Source organism: Struthio camelus, chromosome 4 (genome assembly GCF_040807025.1).
Source record: "Struthio camelus isolate bStrCam1 chromosome 4, bStrCam1.hap1, whole genome shotgun sequence".
NCBI lineage: Eukaryota > Metazoa > Chordata > Aves > Struthioniformes > Struthionidae > Struthio > Struthio camelus.
Window position 1 is genome coordinate 36,666,619 of NC_090945.1, and position 24,075 is coordinate 36,690,693.

At 37.3% G+C, this 24,075-nt stretch overlaps 1 protein-coding gene across 8 annotated transcripts in view; it reads right to left on the minus strand.

Moving 5' to 3' along the window:
• The window catches only part of LRBA (LPS responsive beige-like anchor protein), a 407,526-nt gene that overhangs the window by 21,431 nt on the left and 362,020 nt on the right, over nucleotides 1-24,075 (minus strand). For 5 of the 8 annotated variants that reach the window (XM_068942256.1, XM_068942261.1, XM_068942257.1 and 2 more), the window contains 5 exons: nucleotides 21,109-21,198; nucleotides 17,686-17,878; nucleotides 14,900-14,962; nucleotides 11,451-11,606; nucleotides 5,997-6,164 (listed from right to left, as the gene is read on the minus strand). In XM_068942256.1, coding sequence (XP_068798357.1) covers nucleotides 5,997-6,164; nucleotides 11,451-11,606; nucleotides 14,900-14,962; nucleotides 17,686-17,878; nucleotides 21,109-21,198 — 670 coding nt within the window. The remainder of the gene's footprint in view (nucleotides 1-5,996; nucleotides 6,165-11,450; nucleotides 11,607-14,899; nucleotides 14,963-17,685; nucleotides 17,879-21,108; nucleotides 21,199-24,075) is intronic. The other 3 variants (XM_068942262.1, XM_068942260.1, XM_068942259.1) reach the window with 1 other exon arrangement.

A 24,075-nucleotide genomic window follows, 5' to 3' on the forward strand; every position in this document is an offset into this window, starting at 1 on the left:
AAGAGGATGATCAGGATTTGGTCCGTTATTCAGTAAGCAGCAAGCAATATCAACAGCTGATGCCAGACATTTCAAAATATTTCAATAAAAGTCTTGAATAAAAAGGTCAACTGCAGTCAGGAACAAACATAAGTAAGAGCAGCAATAGATGAGTGTTGTCTTAGACAAAACTAGAGAAACAAGAAATTCGAGAACACCTAAATGAGCTAAATATTTGGAAGTCATCTGGCCTGATAATACTGCTCTGATGGTACTTTGAAAATGAAACTAAATAATCCCAGAGCTGTTATTTTATAGAGACTGGGTGAGGTTCTATAAGACTAAAAAAGCATTGTACTGTTTATCTTTGAGAAGTAGTAGAAGAAAGAACTGAAATTAGAGAGCAATCAGCTTAATTCCAACAAACAGAAAAATACTGGCAGAACAACTTATTTTATGTGTATACAACTTGCTAGAAGAAAACAAGAAGATGAGTAACAGCTGATTTGGATTGGACATGCATAAGTCATGTCAGAGCAATCTTATTTCCTGCAAAGGCAGAGTAACAGCACTTGTTGTCCAGGGAGACGTCATATATTTTGACTTTAGTAAGGACTCTGGCACTGTTTCACTTGGGCAAACTCATAAAGAAGATATGGAAACACATGTTTAGAAGATGCTACTATAGGTCAGATGAAAAAACAGCTGGAAAGCTATATTCAGTAAGTTGTTTTCAGCTTTTCACTGTCAAAATGGATAAATGCATGCACTGGCCTTCCTGGAACATGCACTATCTCATATTTTTTTAATGATCAATTTGATGGAATAAGACTGCAAATTACATTTGTGGATATGAGTTGCTGCAAGTCTATTGGAGGACAGGATGACAATTCAAAACGAGTTTGACAAATTGGAGAAACAATCTAAAAGGATACAATCCAGTAAGTTTAATGACAAGGTTCCTTAGTCAAGCTACATAGAGGATGAGAAACAACTGACTAGATAGTGATTCTTCAAAAAAGACTGAAACTTATAGTGGCTCATACACTTAAAGAATTAACACTGTCATGCTGTTTTAAAATAAATGGGTACCCCGCATGAGGACGGAAGTACGGCTCTGTAAACCAGGTTCTTTTCTGCCTGTTACTGGAAGGGTCTCAACTGCAATGTGGGGTCCACTTTGAGGAAGACGGGAAATCAGAGGGGAGAGCAACAATAAAACCAGAGGTCCAGAAAAACATGATTTATGGCAAAAAACTGAAAGAACTGTATTATTAAGTGTGGAGGAAAAAAGATGTGCTGGTCATAATAATTTGAATAGGTGGAAGTTTTTGCAAAAAGTAAAGAAAAAAATCTGTTCTCTATACGAAGAAGAGTAAATATGCATGAAATGATAGAATTAAACTGCAGCAAAAAAGAAATAGGTTAGACACTAGGAAAAGATTTCTGATGATAAGCCTTATGAGTCCCAACAGCATATTTGCCTAAGATCTTAAGAACAGTCTGGACAAACATCAGTCAAAAATGGTTTTGGTGTGGTTAAGCCTTTTTGGGGAAAAGAAAATAGAGATCAGGTGACCTGCCAATGTTCCCGCCAGCCCTAGTTTCTATGTTTCTATTATTACAAAATAAAATGCAATCCCTCAGCCTAGGAAATGTCCAAACACTGAAGAGCTGCCTGCCACTTTAGGTTCAAAGCGAGAGCAGGAACTGAAGGTGATGCACACCATTTCTAGGCATTTCTAGGCACCATTTCATCCTCTCATACCTTTGCTCAATCTGCTGCATGGGCTCCTCTCCCCTCTTCACCTCCTCACTGCCCCCACTGCCTTGGGCTGCGCAAGGGGGCAGAAGACTGCACATTTCTGCAAGTAGACTGCTGGTTGCCCAAGAACCTCGACAGATAGCACCACTCCACCCGCGCACAAAGCAAGTCTTGAAGCATTACATCATGGCCCCAAGTGCTACTTCACTATTAGACTGGGCTCTTTAAATACGCAAAAGCCAACCTTGTGATACAGATCACATGTGGCGCTTTCAAGGGGTATGAAGGGGAGGCACCTCTACCACCTCCCACCTCCCGAGCAAGCCACTTGCCAAGGAGAGGAAAATAAAAGCTCCCAGCACTGTCCAAAGTGCCTTTCTATGCCATACACCTCCACAGTAAATTACGCTAATCAACGTGAACTCAACATGGCTCAGGGCTTTTCTAACGGATACAGCCATTTCAGACCCTTGGCTCTGTTCTTAATTATTTCTAGACTTGGTCAGAAATTGTCCACAGAAACATTTCTGCATCACAAAATGCCTGTTCACCAAAGTAAAGCATTGCTACGTTCTGTATTTTCAAAAACAATTAATTTAGGAAGGAAAAAACCTTACATTGGATCAAAGAGCATGGTGAAATATTTTTTGAATTTCAGGTTTTAATTTGAGAAGAAGGAAAAAGGACTTAAAGTAAATGTAATCAAGCTGTTTTGTAAAGAATAAAAATAGTTTCCAGCAGATGTGTCTCATGTAGGAATTTCATATCTTTGAGATTTAAAATCATCAAATTTGGTTTAAATTGATCAATGCATTCAAGAGTTATTAGGGAGAAAGTAAACAGACAGTGAGACTGCATAAGTATCATTTCTTTGGGAAATCAGCTTAAAAGTTAAAAATTAAAAATAATGACTATTTCAGTCACATATTTCCTCTGTTAAACCAAAAACGTAAAGAATTTTTCCTCCAGTTGGCCAGAGAATTGTCCTTGATAAAAAACACCAAACAAAACACTTATCTATCAAGTATGCCATAGCCCACCTGGCTTGTCAACTTGAGTTAAGTACCATTTTAAAACATGAATACATGCAGCCAGAGATCAAGAGCTCACTGCTTCCTAAAGCAGTGAAACCACATTATGGAACTTAAATAAAACGTAACCGGTGGGGTAGTGGGTGCCCAATGGGATAGTATTTAGGGTAGCTTGGTCAGAGCGGTCTGCTGACTGGTGTATATCAGAGGCATCAGGTACTATGAAAGAAGGAAAGAAATGCTCCTGTTTTAGATTACTTCTGTTGAAACTTCTCTAGTATTATGATTTTTCTACAGTGCCATAAGATGTCTGCTGCTATGAAATCATTTTTAAGATGGAAATCAGAGGTAATTAATTAAAGAAAAAACCTAGGAAAGAAGTATCAACCCTAGAGTATCTAAAATTCCAATGAATAATGTTTATTAGAAGCACATATAAATTGCACTTTGAGGTTACAAACCATAACCTTTAAACACAAAGGGATAAAATTATGCAAGTTAAATATCTAACATCCCACAAATGGGTAGGAGTTACAGTTGCAGCAACAGGGCTCAAAACCTAAAAACATATTGCAATAACAGGGCTCAAAATCCAAGAAACCTGCTGGTGCTTTCCATCTCTGACAAAATTGGAACTAAGCAGAAACAGCTCTTTTTATTTGCTTTTTCAAAAAAAAAAAAAGTGATTGAACAGAGATGCCTATAGAAAGCTATTTCTGGGAAAAATTAAAACCCCAGATTACCATCTCTTTGAAGCAGAAACTTTTTACTATACACATGTATAGGCCTATGTATAGTACCATGAGATTCCAATTCATCACAAAGGCTTCCAAGGATGGCTACATCACAAAAAAATCTAAATAATGCCAAATAGCAAAAATAGGACCCACAGCGCTTCCGTATAAGCACAAGTTCCATTAGGACTGCAAACAAAGAGAACAGTAGTCAAAATAAGCCAGTATTAACTTTGAAAAATGCAAAATTTTAATATGTTAGGAATTTGCTTTTGAGAAGACGGACAACGGATGATGACAAAATCTATTCTAGCCATTACAGGTACAAAATCTCAGCATGTGATTAGCTACATTCATAAAGGAGCCTACAGCCTCAAGGTCTTGCTCATCATGCAGGCAAGACTGGCAAATATTCAACAGGAAGAACTACTGAGGACAGGCTCAGAGATCTGCAAAGATGCAGTCTTTGCAGTCTGTGAAACCAATGTAAGGAGGCACCTACAAATGTTGGCTGCTTCACAGCAGTAAAATACGTAGGTTTTTTTCCTCAAAAGGACAGCTTTGCTCTTCAGAATTTACAAGCTGTGCCTGACTGATCTGTCTTGCTCTTAAGGCTCCTCTCACAGACTTTTGGAGTTTCTAAGTTTACAAGCTCTGCAGAAATAGTACAGAGTTTGCATTTCCTTTAAACTGATAGATTGCAAAATATGTATAAAGTATCCGCTAAGATTTTGTCCCTCAATCAAAGCTATCTTTTTTAAAGATGCTCATAAAATTAGGCTAGCCACATCCAAGAAAGTCTCCCATTTCTTGAACTGGACCGTTCGAAGGCTAATGCAGATAGTTTGCTCACATCACCTGCCTGAAGATTCTGCAACTCTGTAAGCTGACCTAAGTATCGTTGCACAGTTTTGAAATGCACAGCCAATACCAATGAATTTTTAAGTTCAGTTCCGATATTCATTCTGATATGCATTCAGTTATGCCTTTTTGAGACTCCTAAAGAAGCAATTTTAATTGAACCACCTTTTTTAAAATTCAAATAACTACAACTGAGTAACATGCTGAAAATGAAATACACATCTTTACCAAACTGATGAATTTGGAAGCTGTTGGATATTGTTTAAATTATGTGAAATTGTAAGCTAGTTATAACGGTAGCATATGCCAAATGTAACAACACTTCCTACTTTCCAAATGTCTCTTTTGTCTTTTGCAGACAGCAGGTAAGCTTTTAAAAGTATTTTATACAGGGTGAGAGTCCTTGAGTGAATGGCAGAAAACCCGAACACTCTTCTGAAGAAAGACAGAATATACTGCTTCTCACTTCTCTTCAGGGCATTTTTGTTTTGGCTGATCCAGAAGAGGAACACTATTTGGCTATTATGCGCCCCTCTGTTCACCTGTTTAAGCTCTCAGTAGCTTTCTCAAAAGCCTCTTACTCTTGTGAGCTGTCTCACTCAGGCTTTTGCTGAAGCTGCATGTCTGCCTTCTTCCTTGTTTCGGGGATCAGGAATTAATTTTTTGTATGGAGTGAAACTGGAAGGATTTCAAGAGCACTTTCTGCTTTTCCTGTTTTATAATATAGACTCAGTTGGGTTGAACAGACATAGATCTTGACTGTTTTTCTCAGAAAGTGATGAGTTAAAGGGAGAATTTCCATGAGTGAAAAGATTTGGGATTCACTGGAGACCCATGTAAGATAGAAGAGATGGAGACTGTGATGTGATTTGGGTGCAGAGGGGTTAAAATTGAATTAGGCTGAGGCAGGGCTACTCTGAGTTATTAGTTTAGTTATATGGTTTGAGCCCTGTCGCTTGCACTGGAACCAATTAAAATGCCTAGTATGTGAGAGCAAGGATTAGGCATGCAGCACCCTACCAAAGTGTTAAATTAATAAAGTTGTAGCCTGCTTCTTTAATCCATCCCATGTGTCTGTTCTTCTTTCACCTAAATGTCCTGCTCAAGTCATTACACCTCTCATTACAATGACCTTAGTCTACACTAAATGCTGTATCTGAGTAACTTTATTGATAGGTAGGATACCACTGTGAGTGAAGTGTCAGAAGCTATACACATAAGATTACAGTGGCATAGGATACAGTCTGCTTTAAGTGATGCATGGTAATTTTTTTTAAACAACTCAAATGCAGGTCTTTCATGACATCTTTGTGTTAAAAGAAAAAGCTTTACACAGATCCAACAGGAAACAAAAAAAATAGTTCCCTTCTCTCACTCCCTGATCCACTCCCCCCTCAACTGAGTAAGACTGACAGGAAAAATGTGTTTGTAATGTTCAGTATCTTATAACTTTGTAAATGAGAGGTTCCACTTGTGCTGCAGAACAAGCACTCAGTTCTTTAAGTTAGAACTGCACATAACGACAGAAAAGAAATGCTGTACTTTGATGTTAATGTTATCTAAAATTTTGTCATGCAAGATGCAAGTCATTTTAGACAACTTCCTTATAAAACAGGTTTTGCTTACCGTTTGTATTATCACCAATGATATTAGTTTTGCCATTCCAATACCAGAGCAGCAATGTTGCATCACGTGATCCTGAGAGAATGTAACAATTTCCTCCAATATAGGACTCAGAGCGAGCAAGACAGGTTACAACATCCCAATGTCCAAATACAACTTGTATCAGTTTACCTAAAACACATAAAATTGATTATGCTTCAACAGTACTGCTTTCATTCTTTATAAGGCACATTAAATACATTATAAGGTATTTTAGATACATTTTCTTTATAAAAGAAAGTTTAAAGAAGAACTCTATTTGAATATCTAAGGAACTACAGAAGAGTACTCTCTTTTTCTCCTTGGTTTTATGGAAACTTTTTTGAAAGTGCCACAGTCCATTGGGAAGTCCAACCATGGCAGAAGATTTGCTTTTATTCTATATATTTACATTCATTTTGCAGTCAGGAAACATGATGGGATTTGCTTTTATGGCAGTTTACTCATGAAAGGAACAGTAAAAATACAAGTCTGATGATGACATGGAAAATAGAATCAAAAGAGGACCCAGAAAAGTTCGGACACAGATAGTATGAGATGTAGGATAGTGTGAGAGAAGCCTAGAAAATATAACATATCCATCTGTCTGAGCATCTCCTTAAACAGATAAAATGCACAGATTCAGTTAAAAAATTACATCTGAGCATAAGTTTATCTATCACCATTAATGTACTTCCAAATTATTTCAACCAGCATCCTTCCTTTTTAAGAATTTCTGTAATGCCCAAAAAGCTCAGCAGACAGACCTGGCAGAAGAAATTCTTATCTATTGCAAACAGGACAAATACTCGGACCCCGCTAAAATGAAAGGAAAGCCCAGAATTCAACTTTGGCTAGGTGGTTAAAAATGTGCCATTCAAGAGTTTATATAAACATGAATATGTCTAGTACCCTTTAACCTTAACTAAACAGAATAATGTTTTCAGAAAAATGTGAATTTGGATACTTAGGCAGATTGGGTTTGCACATGGGACAGCAAATGTGTAAGGTCAGTCGCAGTAGCTCTCTGCCAGATCAGCCTGCAGAGGGACAATGAGCAGGTGGGGAAGCTCCTTCTTTGGCAATGTGGCTGCAGGCAATGGAGGTTACCCACCTGAGGCTGGGTCCTACGCACAGCAAGGCACAACCAGGGGCCCTGCCAGTTTCTGAGTCTGCCAACAGCATAGTGAGTTGTATTAAATGAGCATGTAAGCACTGAAATCCATCTCACTAGATATGCTGAAGACTATAGACCTTGTAGAGCTAGGACAAAAGATATACACACACACAACTTGTTATGAGCCTAGATGGCCCATTAAGTTAATATGGGCAAGGTCAAACTCTATATCCAATGACGAGGAGTATAACCTTGGATTCCTCAGCCCCAATGACCATGCACCCATTTACGCTTTGGGTTGACTAAGGCCATCTAAATTTGCATGTCCTTCACTACTTTGCCACTATACATGACAAATGTGAAGTTAACCACTACTAGGGAAAACCAATGGTGCACATTAAAGTTACAGATGAGAAGAAATTGGGAAGGGGCCAGAAGGGTTGTAAAAGAGCAATGAAAGGATCAACAACGCAGGTCGAAAAAAAAGGAAAATGCAACATAATGTAATATGAAATAAAATGCTCTGAAAATATTCAATAATAATAAATAGAAACGTGACAAGCAATAATATAAATTGGTGTTGAGATTCAAATTAGACACGCCTTAATAACATTTAAATTAAAAACAATTAGTCAATTATAAGTCAATTATATAATACTGATAGTAGGAAACATTTCATAGCTCTCTTTCCACACTGTACAAGGGCATTGTATTCAGATCCAGCCACAAAATATCATAAATTATAACAAAAGACTTAAGAGAGTGGTTCTGAGAAAAGAGTAAAAATAATGTTAAGAGCCAGAAGAACTGATTTGTCACAGAATCACAGAACTGTTGAGGTTGGAAGGGACCTCTGGAGATCATCTAGTCCAATCTCCCTGCTCAAGCAGGGTCCTCTAGAGCACGTTGCCCAGGATTGTGTCCAGACGGCTTTTGAATGATCTCCGAGGAAGGAGACTCCACAAACCTGGTCCAGTGCTCAGTCGCCCTCACAGTAAAGAAGTTTTTCCTCATGTTCAGACAGAGCTGCCTGTGTTTCAGTTTGCACCCACTGGTTCTCATCCTATAGCTGGGCACTACTGAGAAGAGTCTAGCCCCATCCTCTTGACACCCTCCCTTCAGATACTTATACACATTGATCAGATCCCCCCTCAGTCTTGTCTTCTCCAGGCTGAACAGGCCCAGCTCTCTCAGTCTTTTTTCATACGAGAGATTTTCCAGTCCCTTAATCATCTTAGTAGCCCTCCACTGAACTCGCTCCAGTACCTCCATGTCTTTCTTGTATTGGGGAGCCCACAACTGACACAGCACTTACTTCTTTATAACAGAAGATTTAAAAAACAATTACATTAAAGTGGAGAAAACCAGCAAAAACATGAGAAAGGTACAAATACCTACAAAAATTGGGATTATTTAGTTTGGTACATGAAGAAAAAAATGGAATAATATGATGTGATTTGGGACATATACATCAGATTTAAAGTAAAATGCTGATGCATCTTGTTAGGTAAGTTTAATCCTCCAAGAGGAAGGAATCCAACATGAAATTGTGAAATGAATTACTATCACATGAGCGTTTTCAAACTGCAAGGGAAAAACCACTCAAAGGCATGCCCAAAATTGCAGGCTGAGGTCACTGGGCAGACTGGACTTTTTTTCTAAAGCAAGCAGCAAATCTTCATATATATTAATGATTCCCATCCACATTGTCTTTTTTTCTTTAATATAGCAGTCATCTCTGTATGTCAAGGATCTAATCTGTGTCACAGGGTCACATAACTGTCTCAGTTGCTGATCAGTCAACAGATCTGGTCAGAAAGTCATTGAACTTCAGACTTAGGAAAGAAGCAGTGACCATATAACCTTATTTTGGCAATATACAGAAAAAACTTACAAAGTATATGTTTTTCTTCCTGAAAATTCAAGTTGTCAATGATTAGGTCTAGATTTGAAAATAATTTAACTGTGACATATTTTTCAGTTGTGTTCCCTTAGGTATTCAACTACCTGAGGTGATTTATATTTTTAGAACACAAGCTTATGCTATAAACATCTCTGAGTTTGAGAGATTTCTCTTTCAATTATAGTCTATGTTTATAGGTTCCATTCTAGAAAACAAACATTTTTCAAGGCTATTTGTTTGACAGTTGTTAATGTAGTTGCACTGCCTTTTTAGTTCTACTTTGTTGTCATGGAGCTAAGGTTCATGCAATTCCATCAAAACGTTCAAAATAAGAAATAAGCTTTTGCTCTTTTATATTTGTAAAAAATATTTTTTGCTAATCTCATAAGAGCTCCTCAACTTCTTTGTTTGTTCCCTTTAATGAGTTGTCCTCTCTACACAGTAATATCAACCATGACCATATGCACTCAGATATCCCTTTTTGACAGAACAAATTTTCTAGTTAATGTTTTATTTGACAGCTGTGCTACAAATAATTAAAAGAAAAATCAGACTCAAGTCTCTGCACTACTGAATCTAAAAAGCTGTTTGAAAATCATTCCCATTGCTGGAGGAAGGTTTTATTGTGCTTCTGCAGTACTAGTTGTGCTGAGAACCCATGATTTATGCTAAAAGTATTTCCTGTTTAAAAAAAAACCAACAAAATCTAATAAGAAAAAGGTTCCTTTTTTGGGTAAGTGCTAAAATATAATTGAATTCAACACCTGTGATAACTTGCCATTACACGTTACTGATCACATCATTTTTTTCCTTTGCTGTTTTCCCAATTGCAGAGTAAGTATTTCACTACTATATTCTCATCTTAATTTCAAACAAAATAAAAGATAATTTACTTGAATTACAGTATAGTTAGCGTTGCTACACTTAATACTGACAAACAGGAGATAGAAAACTCAAATTTTCTGCAACTTTTTCCACAAATGTATTTTGCTTTCTATCACAATTAGCTATACTAGAATTAACATACCTGATGGTCTTCGACTTGTACACAGAGGAAGTAACTTAATGAAATATCTGTAGTTAAGACTGATACAGGACAAAGCTAACAAAATAATACCAGCTTCCTACCATAGATGTAAAATAAAATGTATCCTTCAACATAAAAATTTAGTTAACTACTTATATAAATCAAGAATATACAATGAATTTTTATCAGTGCTAGCCAACTTTTTAAAGATGTTTAAATTCACAGGTTTCATGTGAATTTATTTGCATCAATGAGAAAACTAAACTAAGACGGCTCTAACGAGATGAAAATGTAAAATGAATTGCAGTCAGTCAGTATAAAGTAAGTGGAACTTCCCATTTGCAGTTGAAGCTCTAAAATTGTAAAAATGACAGAGGTACTGTATTGCCAAAATATGTCATGTGGTCCAGTCTTAACAGATTTTCATTAAAGACTTCTGTTTTATAAAATATTTTGGTTTGCCAAGTGTGAAAAACACTATTAACTAATATATTTAAGAAATGATGACAAACATGTAGGATATTCCCTAGGGATTAATAACCTACTCGCAAGCTTGATGGCACACACACACATTAACCATACTGGGTCATTAATCCCAAAGAAATACCTTGCACTGAGGTCGCTATTCCCATTACAAGATAATGAAAGGGAAAAATCATACCTATTTTTTTCTAGGGCTCCATGGTTTTTAAATCCTCACAGCTCTTATGTTGAAAGATTCTTTTCTATTTAGCATGACACTTGCATGGCTTCAATTGTTTGGATACATGCAGGCTGACAGACTAATTTAACTCCTGCCTGTTATATTGATCAGTTTATGTTGTATGAAAGAATTCAGTGGCTCCAAATCAATTTTTCTATTATACCATAGCTTTCAAAGGCCTTCACAAGTATTTTTGTACTCGGTTTCCAGATCTCACTTTTTTACTGAAGGTAGGGGTTTCCATACTTCTTCCGTTATGCTTGCCTTTATTTCTTTCAAAAAGAAAAAAAAAATTCTCCACTGCTCAGAAGCACCACTGTTAAGTTCAAGTATGTGCTCTAAGAACAATTAATTCTGCTAGCATGCAAAGCTTCACAAAAACTCATTAGACCAGTTTGCTTATGAAACTGCAGTGTAAGAATGGGCATGCCTCTCATAGAGTCATATGGATTTTAAATGTGATGCTGTGTCTAAACAAGAGCTGCTTGTCTTGTATTTTTTCCAGGGAAATGATGGCACACTATACAGAATACCAGTAGGGAGGAAAAGATTTGACAACATGTTATTAATAGGGAATAAATACATACTCTACTTTCTCTCTTCCACCCCATACTTTTTACTTATTTGAAACAGTACGCTCATGATGAACAGAGAATTTGTATTCCTGTATTTAAAAAAAAAACATTTACCTGAATCAGTAGAATAAACTCGGAAACTCTTGTCCCAGAAGCCACAGACCAAGATATAACGATTGTCAGAGGTGATGACAAAACACTGGGAATGTACCTGAATGCTTTGGTCTAAAAGGTCAGTGATTTGCCTTCTGTGCATACCTGTATTGCTGGCTGAACAGAAAGACACGTAAATGAAGATAATTTAGCATCCAAACACACAGAATAAACCCACATTTCAGAGCCTGTATGTTCACACCAGAACTATTTCTTACTGCTATCACTTGTTTTTTGTGGCAGGGACATTTGCTTTCTACTTTTCCCACAAAATGTGCATTACACTTCTGGGAACAATGATAATTCCTTGTAGTATATATTCTAAAATGGAAGAAATCCCTTCAAGTAAAACACAACTGACAAATATAAAGGAAAAATTGCAAAACTGAAGTATACATAAAAACGTAAAACACTTCCTCCCCTAAAAGTTCTTCTAGTCTAGAAAAACAAAAATGAACCTACAAATGAAAGAAAACTAACAGTAAGACAGTGCCTATACATATAGATATATGCATATGTATGGTGCTATATAGTGGCTTACATGCAGCAAACAACCATATTATGATTTCATAACCGGAACATATTGTTTAGAAATTGTGTCTGTACAGAAAATTGTACAGAAGTTGTGTCTCATTACAAGTGTTGTAATTCAAAAAAATAATGCCTGCAGTAAATATTACCATCAGGCTCTTAGGAACACTTCACATTTTTTGAGCACTGCACAAAAATTAACATGCTTATCTCCAGAATCTCCTTCAGAGTTCAGAAAAAAATATTTATCCTACTTTGTTTAACTACTGTTTTTTTTCCCATATAACCTTGCCCCGCGAACTCACAGAACGAACAGTACTCAATTAATGAGCACATTTTCATATTATATTTTGTCATTATTAATTAATGTATATATATGGGTCCATATAGATAATTATCATGAAAATCCTGCACTACAGGGAGAACTTTGACAGGCTTTCTTCTGAAGGAGACCTGACTCCCGCCTGAGGAGGGCGAGTGCTTCTGAGCCTTTCTGCCCACTGCTTGCAAGCCACGTTACTTCTGTTCCCGGTGGTCCCGGGACTCGCCCCTGTCCTGGTCTTCCTAGTCCTCTTCTCCACTCATTCTTTATCTTCCTTCCATTCTCACAGGTTAAATATTCACTAAGCCTTAGGCTTAATCCATTTACTTTATATCAACTCCTAAATTTATTTATGCTTTAGTTAGGTATACAATGTTGAAGCTGTCTTGTCCGCGTGGGTAGCAAATAATTTAGCAGGGCACTGCCACATATTCTTCAGGTAAACACATAAAGGCCTTGATCACCATTGGGGCCACTTAAATAACAACAACAACACTTTATAAATGCACCGTGAAGCATACTGCATTACCATGACAAAAACGGCAAATAAAATCAGAGAAACCTTCAGAGCGACAAAGTCAGTGTGGGTGAGACCTTCAAAAAACTTTGCCTAAAAAAGAGGTCTAGAATCTATGTCATATCAGATATTACAGTTTTATATCTTCCTGTGCAATTGGAAAACGAGGACAGCACGAATCCCTCCTTGTGACTAAGACGGAAACAAGATTCCTGCTATAACCATAAAAGTGTAATTTTGTGGTCCTCTTAGGTGCCATTTCTAGGTAAATGTGTCTAGCCACAATTAAGAACCTTTAATATTAACTACATAATTACTTGCTTGTACCCAATGATGCTACTTAACAGTGACAGAGAAACCTTTAAACCTTTTAAACTATGCTCAATGTAATCACAACTGATTTGAGATCTATTGTATGAAAAGAATATTAAGCCATTTTTCAGAACTGTGAACATTAATTTTAAATGTGCTTATACTGAACAAAAATCAAGGTATTTTTTAACTTAACGGTATGCCTGTAAATGGAACTATAATTCTGAAAATTATGAAAAAGGCACATGAAAATAAAAATTATGCGTCTTTTCTAATATTCTTCCAATGTGTAGCAAATGTGCTCAGACAGGCCCATTGTGTGTTTTATTTTGTTTTTTTGCTGTGATATTTATCTACATTTTTAAGATTATTTGGTTTTAAAGTAGAATATACATTTTCTGATCAAACATTATTTGGACAAAGTGCATTTGAGGAAGGAAAGGAGAGTTACAGCACATGTCCTCCTCTCTATCAATTGTACATATTGTATTATTTAGAGGGAACTGATTTCAAAAATTTTGCAAAAGCATTTTATCAGCTCTATAAAATGGTTTAACACGCTCATACTATTCCTGATTTAATTGTCACAGAGTTTACCTAGCAAAATGGCTACAGAGCAACAATCTATATCTATAGACAGATACTATGCGGTTCCTACAGTGATGTGCATATTAGTTTCGAAATTTAATTCTTGCTGGCTCACAGACCTGTTATTCCACCCTATCCGGACAAGTTCATTTTTTGCTCTGATATTCTTATGCTTGCATAATTGATGACTTCACTTTTTGTTCACTTTTTCCTCTCTTCTTGCCTCCTGTGAATTGCCGTGTTTACAGTTCTTTTAATCATATTTAGGGTTCCACCTGCCATGTTACACATTCCTAAACTATAGTTAACATATACACTCCTCAAAATATGGGTCTATAATGAAACAACTGACCAAACTCTATCATGCTAATAGAAAAATCAGCTCTATATAAACTAATAAACCTCTATAATAAAAAGTCGTAAATTGAATCTATTACGCTAAGTCATTAAATAAGAGTGAGACATCCTCCACCCTTTTTTAATAAAAGAAAAACATATACAGATTTAACTACTGATGGTCATCAAAAGATGCAATACCCTTGAAAAATGAATACTAATATCTTAATACTAAAACTGAGTGGGTAACATATTTCAACTCTAAAACTGCATTGCAATTACCCATTAATCCCCTCAGCCTGAACAGCAGGTCTATGAAGAAAGGATTGATCTCCTTTAATGATGAAACCCTGGCACCATGGTTTTATTTTTCACAACACGGTGCAGTTAAGAACCCCACTGTTATTATGAAAATTTCCTCAGCAAAGGAGCTCCATCACATTACCAGCGCACCAATTCATCACAAGGTGCCTCGCTCCTGCTCATCAACAAGTCTGAGTGATGAAAAGATCCAATATTATCCTGACAGTACCTCATGCACATTCTCAATCACACATTATTACAGCATCCATATTAATTTTCACTGACACGCGTCCTAGGCCTGTTCAAATTAGGCAAACCAACGAGGGGGAGTTGATGAAATACCAGCATAGCCACAGCTCATTGCATTCCAATTTGCATGCAAATGGTTTATCAGGAAAATTCCATTCCCAGCAACCAGCAAGTGAAAAACAACCGTAATCTACACTTCAGGGCCACCATACAGAGCTTAATGAATCGCAAAGAGAGAAGGAAGTGACAGACCTATGAGAGGATCGATTTCCACTGGCAGCTGGTAAGGCTGGTCTTGTACAGCACCTTGATGAGCTGGAATTCAGGAAAGAAGATTTTAAAACTCTGCGTTTTTTTAATACCTGGAGCCACATAAGTTGTATAAATCAAAGCTACATCTTTTTTTTCTAACCATCCAAGATTCTTCTGCATCAATTGAATTAAAAAAAAAAAAATCCAGGTCCTTTCGCAGGCTGCTTATTAAACATTTATTTTAGATTAATGCAATTCTGAATGTATGCCATCAGCAGCAGCTCCAGTCCTGAGCCATAAGCTCTAGCAGATGCTTTACTGGCAACCTCTCCTGTCGCAACAAAACAAAATTAAGTGGTAAAGAGCACTGAAAACAAAATGTGACAACCATCTGCTGACTGTAGCAAATACTATTTTCCCCTTTACTTTTTAAAGCACTGCTTTGAACAAGTGAAGCACAAAGGACTTTAAAAAAAAATGTCAGTTTATGATGGAGACAGGGAAACCTCTGAGTCTTGCAGTATTCAATGTTTCATCCATCACCAAAATTCATTTGTTTGCAAGTTTGGATTAAAGTTAATATATAATTCTGCAGACCTATATTTCATCTGAGCACCTGGCATACCAGTGAAATGTTTATCTCCTGAATTTTCCTTCAATGTTAAAAAGAGCCTTTTTTCACAGCTTCACTAAAAACAAACAAACAAGAAACCCAAGCAAATAAACAAAAAACCACAAAGCCCACAAGACATTCTTGGAAGTGGAACAAAAAATAATGGCCAAATACTTACACCTATGATTTCTACATCTACCCTCCAAAGCATAGCTCAATAAAAATAGCGTGGTTGCAGGAGTATTACGGAAGTCAGAGTTCTGCTGCAATGAAACGTTTACACATAGCAAAACATTATGAAGTCCTCATGCCAAATAGAGGCACTCTGTTGGGTACCAGTGCCATTAGCTGTCAGTAAAGCCACCAAGCTCGCATACAAAAGCAGGAATGGGATTTTTAGTTACTCATCAGTGACAACTGGTCACTTGGCAACTTAACTTTCTTATCATGATGCCTCATTAGCAAAGACAATGCTAAGCCCACAGCAGGAGATATAGAGGAGTAATGCTACCTGCCCTCTAACTCCAGCAAATCCCAATTTTGCTATAATATTTGAAGGCAACAATAACAAAGGCCAGTTTCAGGAATCTATATCCAGATCCCTTAAGCATAGTACTCCATTAACAGCCAGCAGTCATGATCAGTTTGCTCTCAAAGAGGTGGCGGGGGGGGGGGAGGTTTTTTAAGGTTTGGTTGGGTTTTGTTTGTTTGAAGCGCAAGTTGTATTGGGCTCTTTGTAAAGGCAGAACAACTGTTAAATGGCTCTAAATTAAAAAACTGTGATGCAAAAGTACAGTTTACTGTTCTGCCTTTCAGAAGTGAGAAAAAAAAAAGACCTGAAGGTTGCCAATCACAACTGGTTGCTTGCTCACAGATCATCAGCCAGCGGGCTCATGAGGAAATCAAAAACAACTGCTACCTGCTTTAGATCTCTTCTCTTCCCATGACTGTTGTACCCCTGTAGACTTTTTTTTTTTTTTTTTAAAAAGCCTGAGGACTAGCTGCATAAGGTAACACATCCAAGGAATGAGAAGATGTTGTCATCCTCCTTCCAAACAAATGACAAGAGCATTGTCAATAGTGTTTGCTCATGACTTGTTAACTAGACAAGCCTCCCCTCCCGCCTTCCTTCCCACCTCTCTTTTTAAGCATTTCTTGGGTGGGGGAAATAATACATAGATGTTTCTATTTGCACAATGTTGAGAGGTAATTTGTAAGAGTTAGCAAAAAAGTGTGGGAGTCATCTGGCTTTTTTCAAAATGTAATCAAGGACCATGGGCACAAATTTCTTAAAAGAATTTCAGTGATGCAAGTACTACTCCGGTGCAAATATCTTCTATTTAAGTAGAAGCCCTTTCTTCCCTTTGTTGAAAAGCCTTTGACCAGATAAGAATTTACTGCAGAGCACAAGAAATAAACTACCTTTCAGGGCTCCGGCTTGAGGCTGTCATAGTTAGGAAAGGAGGATGAGTCCCTTAAGGATTAGAGGATATTGGAATTGAAAACAGAATGGCTATATTCTCAAGTCCAACACATTTTTTAAAGGTAATTAATTTGATTGGTTGCTATGCATTTGAATATGTTATTTTCCTTCCATACTGGCAAATATATGAGCACCTAATAACTTGGGGATGTTTAACTTACAGAAGATACAGACTTCCCATGTATTTTTATCTTCCAATACAGATTGAATGGCTTTAAGATTAGGTCATGGTTTTCATAATCAACAAGAAAAAGCAAGCAGAACAGATTTCAGGCAAGTTGTGTGTGCTTTAAAATCTGCCTTAAGCATGATATTGTTCAGGCTCCCATTATCTGGACATCTCATTGGAAAAGAAATTCAAGAGGATAAGTGTGACTGTTTATTATGATAAAATAGTGATATATTGTTTTTGTCATCTTGCATATTGCTTGATGGCCTAGAAAGAGGTATTTTCCTGAATAGCTTGTTGTTATACACCTTTTGTGTACTACACACCTCACCATACAATGGTTCAGGTGACCTTCTGCTAGAGAAACTAAGTCCACCTGTGAAAAGTATGTTGTGTCAATGAACCGGACTAGCAGTTCTCACTTCAAATTTAAACCATTTCTACAGCAAATTTTGAGACAGATAATGGAAATACTATCTGGTGGCAGTGATTTCTTATGCTACTTACTTGAATTTACTTACCAGGAAGATTATGCCACTTGTTTACAGCAAACAGCCTATTTGCAGTAACTGTGATCACAGCAGGAGTGGCTAGGCCAGGCTGGGTGTTAGCAGCTACATGAGTGACAGGGGAGTTGGATGGGAACTTGAGAACCATTATAACATCCTGTTGAGCTTGGTCTGTGAACATCAACGGGCTCTGCAGGAGGAGATACTGTTGAGTGCACACAACAAGAACCCAGATACATGGGAAAAGAAAACATGGGGGAGGAGAAAAGAAGACAGGACAGGACAAGAGAAGGAAGATTGGATTAAAACACACACGCTCCAAGAGCAGCTGCAGTGAAAGCAAATACAGCAATAGCAGACAGACTAGTGGAAGCAACCATTTTAGGTAGACCTCCTTCATGTATACAATTAAGTTGAGCGCCTTGCTGAACAGGGGGGTGTCTTTACTCAAACTCTGCTGTAGATCACTGCAGATTATACTAAAAGTTTCCAATTGCCTGTCTCTGCCAAAAGAATTCTCCTTCATATCTACAGAGATAGCGTGTCAAGGAAAGCAATGCCAAAGTAGGAGGGAACTGAAAAAAAAAAAAAGTGAGCAAAAGAAATTCCTGCTCCCAGAGATTGTCTCAAGTTGCATTAAATTGGCAGACCACAATTCTTTACAAGCCAGATGAGAACATAAAAGCACATTAAAATAAACAGATACACACATACATTAGATATATGTTCTGTATATATTTCTGGTGTACAAAAATAAGATTTATGAATGCAAAGTAGAAGACTTCACTGAAACGTGTTTCAAAGGACAAACATAATTAAATGCAGTTGTAAAGAACAAAGTGAATGTGATCACAGACTATCCTACACTGTTTCTAGAAATATTTGAGGGAGGGAATGAATCCAGACTCTCATTTTCAACCTAATATTTTTAGGTTTTAGTTTTCAAATTTAATAAATAGAAAAGAGTAATAACTTTTAGAGTAAGATCTCTAACAATATTGCAAATGTTGAAACAAAATATTGAGGATCTTAGATCTGGATGTCAGATATAAGAAGGAGAAGCAGAATGTAACGACTTTGTGATTGTGCTGGGCAGCAAAAAAAGAGAAATCCATTAAGATGTAGAACTACAATCATCCTAGCTACTGTGAGCCATATTCCTCTAGTATTTGTATTTTTCTAATAACTGAATTAGAACACTAATGAAGTGTTCTTAGCTATTTTGCACCTGCAATATTTCATTACATATATGTGTATGTAAGTGCATACATTTAATGTATATTTATACAGAACTAATAAAAAAATTAAATACATTTGCATTTTTATTATCACTCCTTTTTAAAAAGTTATTAAGAGTACTTAAAAAAACATATTGCTCTATGAATTCCTATTTACAGTCTTTGCATAAAGGTGTAAATAAAGGCAACTAATAAGCTACCCAGACACCCTTCCGAGCAAGTGGCTAAAAGCCAATCAATATTATGAGTTAATCCTCCCTGGATGCTCATTCAATTAAAGGTGTCAGTAATGCCTCATCTGATGTGGCCTCAATTAAATCCAGCTATCTGATGGTGGAAAACACAGGGGGATACAGCAACAGCAGCAAAACCAGACAAATAGGCAGCCTTCGTGTGACTGCTAATTACTACACCTGGTGTATATTATGGCTTGTGCACTTAACACAGCACGTGGTAGCTTTCAGTTCGGTTGTATTCATGCGCACACGCACACACACATGAAAACAAAAAACTTAGTAAATAATGCAGCTAAAAAGCATTCAGAATGGCGACAGAGAAAACATCCTCACTATATTTCAGCTCCAGGAAAGCCCAATAGTACTTTTAAAAAGCTTAAGATACTGCTGCTATAAAATTATTACGCAATAGTAAGTGAAGGACTAAGGTTTTGTTTCTGTGTGCAGGTCAGCCCAAAAGACCCCAGGAGCTAGAAACAGTTAACATTACAGAACTTCATCTCTCCCATTACATCCTCAGGATTTACTAATTCACCATCATGCAAAATATTATGATAAAAACCAGACAAACTGCTTACTGGCATCAAATGTATTTATACAACGGGTCTGACAAACGTGCCAACAATCAGCTCCTCACGTTCCTCCCCTGCCTGAAACCAGTCTCTGTAAGCCGGGGCAAGAGCCTAGCGCATGGCATCACACAAGGGGGACGCACAGTGCATAGCTGTGTGGCGAGGGCACCTGGGCTCCCAAACATCCCTTTTAGCAGGGCTCCTCTGACAGAGAGCGCACCTACGTGCGACGGAGGTGCCATGGGCCGGACCAGCACAAATCAGCACAATCGACTACATCCACGCAGCATGTGGGACTGCAGAGTAGGACTGCGTCTACAGCACAGGCGTCAACGTGTAAGGCTGCAGAGAGGGTGCAGGGGGAACAGTCAGCTAAGCAAGCCTCAGGTACAACATATGGCACGTTTACATTTGAGACAGGCTAGTAGCTCAATTTGACAAGAAAGTTTACGTTTCTTAGACTCTTATCGTACATGCTTTGGAAGTTAAGTTGCAAAAATTTCAGAGTTTTGTGGACTTTCTCTAAAGGCTCTTGCTTTTCAGATCGGTTTTTAATCTAATAACCCTAGTCCATCAGAGTAGGACACACATTTTACAGAATATGCAAGAGGAAAATCTCCTTTTCTACATTTCATTATAAAATGCCTGTCTTAGCAGCAAGGGAATGTAACCTTTTGCAAAAGTTGTGAATTAGCAAACCATTTGCTCCACTTGTCACAGTATCACTTAACATACTTAGTCCTGGATCTATGACAACACAAATGATATTTTAGACCCAGGACTGCACACAACGTGATATGGAAAGTAATCAGTAATAAAATAATAGTTTGTATAATAAAATTATATTAGACACGAGTAGAGGTAAAAGGGAAAGCATGTTAATACTCACTGCCTGGATTTTATCACCCTAGCTTTACTGCAAAACACATTTAGTCACATTCTTTGCTATGCAAGTTTCAGCTCATGAATTCCTAGTAATCCTGGTTTTAGGGGAAAACCTATGCCTGGGGGAAAAGACAGGGAAATTCCACCTCCTAAATCCATGCTTCTCGAAGAATCTGCCAAATAATAACTAAATTGTCTCCACGATGACTGGCTCTCACCTGTACAGGTATAGTATTAACAACACAAACTGATGAAGTGTTTTTACATTATACTGACAAAAAATGGCTATACTAGGAATCAAAACAATCCTTTTAGTGATGAATAAAATAACAGTTAAGGACTGCATACACTAACAGTCCTACAAACTCGTAACTCATCTGCTTTTTTTAATAACACAATTCCACGACCACATAAAAGAAAAACAAAGTATCAGGTACGGTAACTTTAAAATAGCAAAGGAAGTGAGCAAAATGGTAGGTCACAAAGAGTTAACGTGGTACTTACCACCTGCATGGCAGAACTTCTTGGAGGATGTGGTTCTATGAGCAGTTGGGAAGGGGTCTGTCCAAAACTTCGTATTTGAGCTTCAACAGCCTGGAAAGGGCACAGGCAGGTTTGCATGTTAAGAGGTGCTAATTACAGGCAATAGAACCATAACTGTCACCTGAAAATGTCATTCCACACTTCTGGCTTGTTTCATGTTGAAAATCAACCCCGTGTGTTCACTGTGGGGCTAAGTGCTTGGCACTAGTACTAACAATGAGGTAATCATTTTAGTACTGTGGATGCTATTTCCATGAGAAACTCTGCAAAACCTCATCCTGCTCAATGATATTAAACAGAAACCAGCTATTATAATCAGAAACCCTCTTTATTGGCTCCATTTTTTCTTTCTAACACTGGCTTATCCTGTTTGCATCATAACTTAGAAACAAAAGCTAATTTTTAAAAAGTTTCTATAGGTACTCAGAAAGTGTTCTATTTTTTTATTTAAAATCTATTGCCCTATTTCTTAGCAATAACTACAAGGAAGGCTACATTGAGCTTTTTTCATATTTTTATCTTTATTCAGAGACAAGAAACAATTTTAGGACACTTTGAACCACCAATGGCAGGACTAATATTAAATACAACTACTGGAGAACTTGAAGATAAAATGCAGCACAATTTCTTTTTTAAAGTTTCTCTATATCTCTGGCAACATACTTTAGCAGTTTCTTCAAAGGTTCTATCTGAAGATGCCATCTCATGCTTAGTGATTTCTTAAAGATAACTATTCTGAAACGTATGAACTTAAGACTTCTTGCCCATACATGTCCAACTAGTTTTCCATATTGTCACATATTGGCCTGGTGGCTCAAATACAAAATCAAACAATGAAAACTTAACAAGTTTCTTCGTATCAGCCAGGGCCCTGTACTATCCACAGGATCACACTAATCCTGTAGAAAAGCTGAAATAATTCAGCTTAGTTTAAATCTCTTTCATGGTGAGCTGAATAGTCAAATTACCTTGCATTCACTGTGGGCTAGCTTGCATATGCACAGACACTTTGATTTCTCCGTGGCATGGCAATTTGACAGTGCTTTGAGCCCTACATTCTCAAAAGTGTCTAGTGATGCTGAGTACCTAAGGCGAGGCATCAGCAAGTCCTATTTTCAAAGGAAGTCTCTGAAAATTGGGCCTCTGTAAAGTGTTTCAAGTGGAGCGCTTAAACACTAAAAGACAAAACCACTCGCCTCTTCTTTAGCTTTTAGAACACTATGCTTGCTCTCTCTGAGATTCTTCTTTTTTCATGGTTCAACAATTTCAACATGCCTTAAGGGTCCTTATCCTTACATGGTATGTTCTATTTTACTACTCATTAAATTTTTGGAGCAAATGGTGATTTTGAGAAAATGGCTAACATGCTGATTTTATTCTTAAAAATAATTATTTTTAGATGGTAATAAAGATTATTACTGGCACATTCTCCTGGTATAGGAAGAACAAAACCAAAAGTGGAATGCACCTGAGGCTTTAAGATCGTCAAAATAATCATTCTCTGAGATAGGAAACATGCCATCCATTACACTTGACCTTACTACATTTGGCAAGGTTTCTGAAATATCTAGCTCACCAGAATAACTCTATGGGCAGATTCTAACGCTCTTCCCTATGCTGGGAAGCACCTCAATCTTCCAAAATCCTATGGTATTGGGACTGTTGAACAAACAACTGCATCAAAAAGCTGGCTGTAATTTGACAAATGCTGAGATTCATTGAGCACTTTTTGAGGAACAGCAATATCAGGTTCATGAAACAGTGAAGTTCACTAAGTCCATCAGAGTCCTCTTCCCAGTGACTAGAGACGCTACATTAAAATTCAGGGCTGGGTCTTGTGGCTAGAGATTTCAAAGGCACAGAATTTGAGGTTCCTCAAGACATAAGGCATTAGCAAAACAACATCATATTAGTCAGCAACTCTACTGTTTCCGTAAGAAACTGTTTGTCTCCAAATATCCAGATCAAAAGGATTTACTTAAATTTACTTGCAGGTTGATTGGAATTATTTTTCAATAGCAGTTAGGAATTCTGCTTTGCACTGAGAGTAGACCAGAAGAACACAGGAGGAGCAGTGCTAGAACAACCCTGGATTCAAGTCATTCCGTGCATGTTAAAATTTAACTAGTCTATAGATCTACCAGTTATTTCCTATCAAACGTATTTCCTAATTATTATCTAAAATGAGTAAAATATTCTTGAAGCACAACTCCATGTATGTCTCCTAGACAGACCTAAAAATACAATGGATAAGAAGAGGAAATAATAAGCTTCAGACTTGTAAACTTCCTTTCATTTTGTCCTACAGTCAATATAGAAGCATCCATTTCCACATAGTCCACATTTGGCATTTAAAGAGAGTCAGTTTTGTCTTGTTTGTGAAATTTGGTATGTCCTTTAATTCCCACTGCCGTTATAGAATGCTGCCTCTATAAACTATGCTCCCTTACACAGCGTCAGTACTAAGAAAGGAAAAATTAAACTCAAGATATGATGTATTAATGCAGAGCACATTAAATACAGTCATGGTAACAAAAGCATACACTGACTTAGAACAAAAATCAGATGTTATAATTACTTAAATCAATGCAAGATCAGTGGTCAGAAAGCTTTTTTCCACAGTCCAGATCTCAGAGAAGTTCACAACTATCCAGCAACATAAAAATTGGAAGAGTCACAGTTATGCTCCCACTGCTTGGCTCGCATGATGCCAGACATTATCACACTCCTAGACCACACAACAGCAACAGTAGAGCTGTTATTCATCTCCCACCCACCCTCAAGTGCAAAAGAGAATCCCTATGGGATATTAAAAACAAGTATTAAGTAATCCATTCCATCTACGAGTAAATAGACATTGCTCTAATCTGCCCATTTTCAAACAACTGGCTTTCTGTAGGGACTGGTAAAACCGCTGAGCACGGGGAC